Source organism: Nannochloropsis gaditana (genome assembly GCF_000240725.1).
Source record: "Nannochloropsis gaditana CCMP526 unplaced genomic scaffold scaffold011, whole genome shotgun sequence".
NCBI classification, from domain to species: domain Eukaryota; class Eustigmatophyceae; order Eustigmatales; family Monodopsidaceae; genus Microchloropsis; species Microchloropsis gaditana.
In genome coordinates this window covers 64,505-67,289 of record NW_005803942.1, presented here as the reverse complement: position 1 = coordinate 67,289, position 2,785 = coordinate 64,505, and the positions used below count along the sequence as shown (strand labels likewise).

General features: G+C 45.1%; 2 protein-coding genes across 2 annotated transcripts; both read left to right on the top strand.

The window, feature by feature from the left end:
* Nucleotides 1-654: 654 nt before the first annotated feature.
* Nucleotides 655-1,293, top strand: NGA_2022700 (uncharacterized protein; the record flags this gene model as incomplete). The annotated part of the gene is made up of 1 exon (XM_005856274.1): nt 655-1,293. A coding segment is annotated over one exon (639 nt), but the record flags the coding sequence as incomplete, so codon positions are not given.
* NGA_2042400 (uncharacterized protein) lies at nt 1,273-1,683 on the top strand (the record flags this gene model as incomplete). The annotated part of the gene is made up of 1 exon (XM_005856276.1): nt 1,273-1,683. A coding segment is annotated over one exon (320 nt), but the record flags the coding sequence as incomplete, so codon positions are not given.
* Between the last annotated feature and the right edge of the window lie 1,102 nt (nt 1,684-2,785).

The window sequence follows — 2,785 nt, the reverse complement described above, 5'->3', positions numbered from 1 at the left end:
TCTTTTATTCTCGACATAATCCACAAAATATCAAGTATGCGACATTGTTGGCTGATGAATTTCAAGGCCGGGAGTCTGAGTTGGAGCACGAATGCCTGCGAAAATATAATGCCAGCCCTTTCGACGATAGGAACAAGAAAAAAAGGGGTAACAGCAAATCACCGCGAAAGTATCTTTACGATAGCTTACCGGAGGCGGAGAAGGAAGAGATCTTTCAGCTCATTGCATCGTATGACGAACCTTCGGTTCATGCCGGAACAGATGAACACACACATGAATCAGTAAGAATTTCTCGCAGGGCGCGTCTTTCAAGAGGCGATAGTGCCAGTTGCAAAAGCAGCAGCAAGTGCAGAAGCGATGATAGCAGTTACAGCAAAAGCACCACAACTTTAATTAACATGATGCATGAGTGTGATGATAACGGAGATGAAGTAAGTGTTGAGTCTCAAAGCAACACTGAAAATGAGGATTATCTGCTAAATGCTGAGATCCACCGTATCGTAGGCCTTCAATATTCGTCTACGTCCGAAGGCCTTTCGCCCTCAAAATCGATCGACCGAGCTGAAATTGATCCTATGATGCTTTCCCGTATCGATAGAGAACCAAGATGCAGCAACTTGCCATTTTGCCTTTCACGGTCTCGTCAGGTTGAAAATCGGAAAGATCAAGGGGAGAAGTGTGAAGTTCAAGATGAAAGTGAATTAGGGGCAAAGGTTTTTGATGCTTTGCTGGACTCTGAGTGTAGAGATCTCTCTCAAGATTTCTCTCCGTGGTGGCTCGATATGTTTCCATACTTAGAAACATTTACATTGCATTGGGAATCTAAAGCCCTATCAAAAATGGGCTCGAGCGTAATGGACATTGTCGCTTCATTTGGACAACAAGCTGCATTGGAAGTGTTGACATTTACAGCGGCGGCTTCCCTAGTCTCTGCCCTTGCCTGGCCTATCACCCTTCTGCAAGCCGCGGATATGATTGATAATTCTTGGACGATAGCCTGCGAAAAGGCGGATCGGGCTGGTCAGCTTTTAGCTCAAATCCTTGTCCGAAAAGAACGTGGACATCGCCCGATTGTATTGATCGGTTTCTCCATGGGAGCACGTCTGATAATGGCTTGTTTATCAGAACTTGCAAGAATCCATAATTCATGGGAAGACGGGCAAAATGATAAGGGACAAAAGCCTGAAGTACAAATCAAGGCTTCCACATCGGCTGTACAACTGTCTCCTACAGCTTCAACACCTAGTAGGGAGAAAACAGAGACGGGAAGTCCAGTATCAGGTCTTATTGATACAGTCGTTTTAATGGGTGCACCTGTTTCGTGCAGTGAATCAAGCTGGGTGAAGGCGCGCAAAGTTGTCGCTGGTCGGTTGGTCAATTGTTATTCCAAGAAAGACTGGGTCTTAAGTCTCATGTATCGGTACCATAAACTGGTTACGAACGCGGCAGGTATCGCCCCTGTACATGTATGTGGTATCGAGAATGTTGACGTTTCTGAACTTGTTCCTGGTCACCAGCACTATGCAACGAAGATCAAAGACATATTGCTCTTGGTAGGTCTGGAAGACTCCTACTTGAAAATGAATAAATGATATTCCACCAGAACGAAAGATTTGGCGAAATGATGTAGTTGAAAGATATTAACACTATGTGGAGGACAAACATCGTGACTTTAAGAACGAGCTGCGGTTAGAGTGTGTTCTTTGCGAAATAGTTCATCGACGCAGAGATTTGTAAATACTGGTTCGATAAAGCTCATAAAGTCTACCGTTTTGTTATATCGATTTACAATTGGACTTATCACTTGCTCTTGGCTTCTCTTTACTGAATCGATACACATCTAACTTGGTAGTTCTTACTGGTATCACCTTAGAATACGCTTTCAACTGTGAGAGTGGACTTCGCTCTCTGACGGTCAAACTGTAGTGAGCAAACAGAAAATGTTCAGCTGTAAAAAAGTTCCCCCTACAAGAAGAAAGACTCTAGATTAGTATGTGTAGAACTCGAAAAAAAAGCGGAGCGAAAAATACTATGTGCGCTCAAGCGGTCGAAGGCTGTCCTCGATGAGCTATGTATGAGAGCGATTTTTTTTTAAATCACATCGTTTTCCGATGACGCAAACGACGCACCGCATCGATAAGTCTCATGCGCTGAGCGCCACCTAGATGCAGTGCTATTTGTTTTTACAAGATGTACTTAGATACATCCGACTCGACCAACAAATCATTTACGCGACCGTGAACCAAACCTTTGTCCACTGTTATGACTGTGCCTTCTGGTTTGTCCGCTGCATCAAATGAGATCTGCTCGACGATCCGTTCAAGCACGGTGTGCAAGCGGCGAGCCCCTATGTTCTCTACGGTCTTATTCACCAAGGCCGCAACGCGAGCAATCTCGCGCACGGCCTCATCTGTAAATTCCAGCGCAATATTCTCCGTGGAGAGCAACGCTACTTGTTGAGCAATAAGGTTAGTGACAGGCTCGGTAAGAATGCGGTACATATCTTCCTCCGTCAACCCTTTAAGCTCCACTCTGATCGGCAGCCGCCCCTGCAACTCAGCCAGTAGATCCGCGGGTTTGCATTGATGAAAAGCTCCGGAAGAAATGAAAAGTATGTAGTCCGTGTTGATGTTACCATGCTTGGTACTAATGGTGCAACCCTCAATAAGTGGGAGCAAATCCCGCTGTACACCTTCGGCTGAGGCGTCTGCTCCTCGATAATCACTTGGATTGCAGATTTTGTCAATCTCATCGATGAAGACGATGCCACTTTCCTCTACAGATT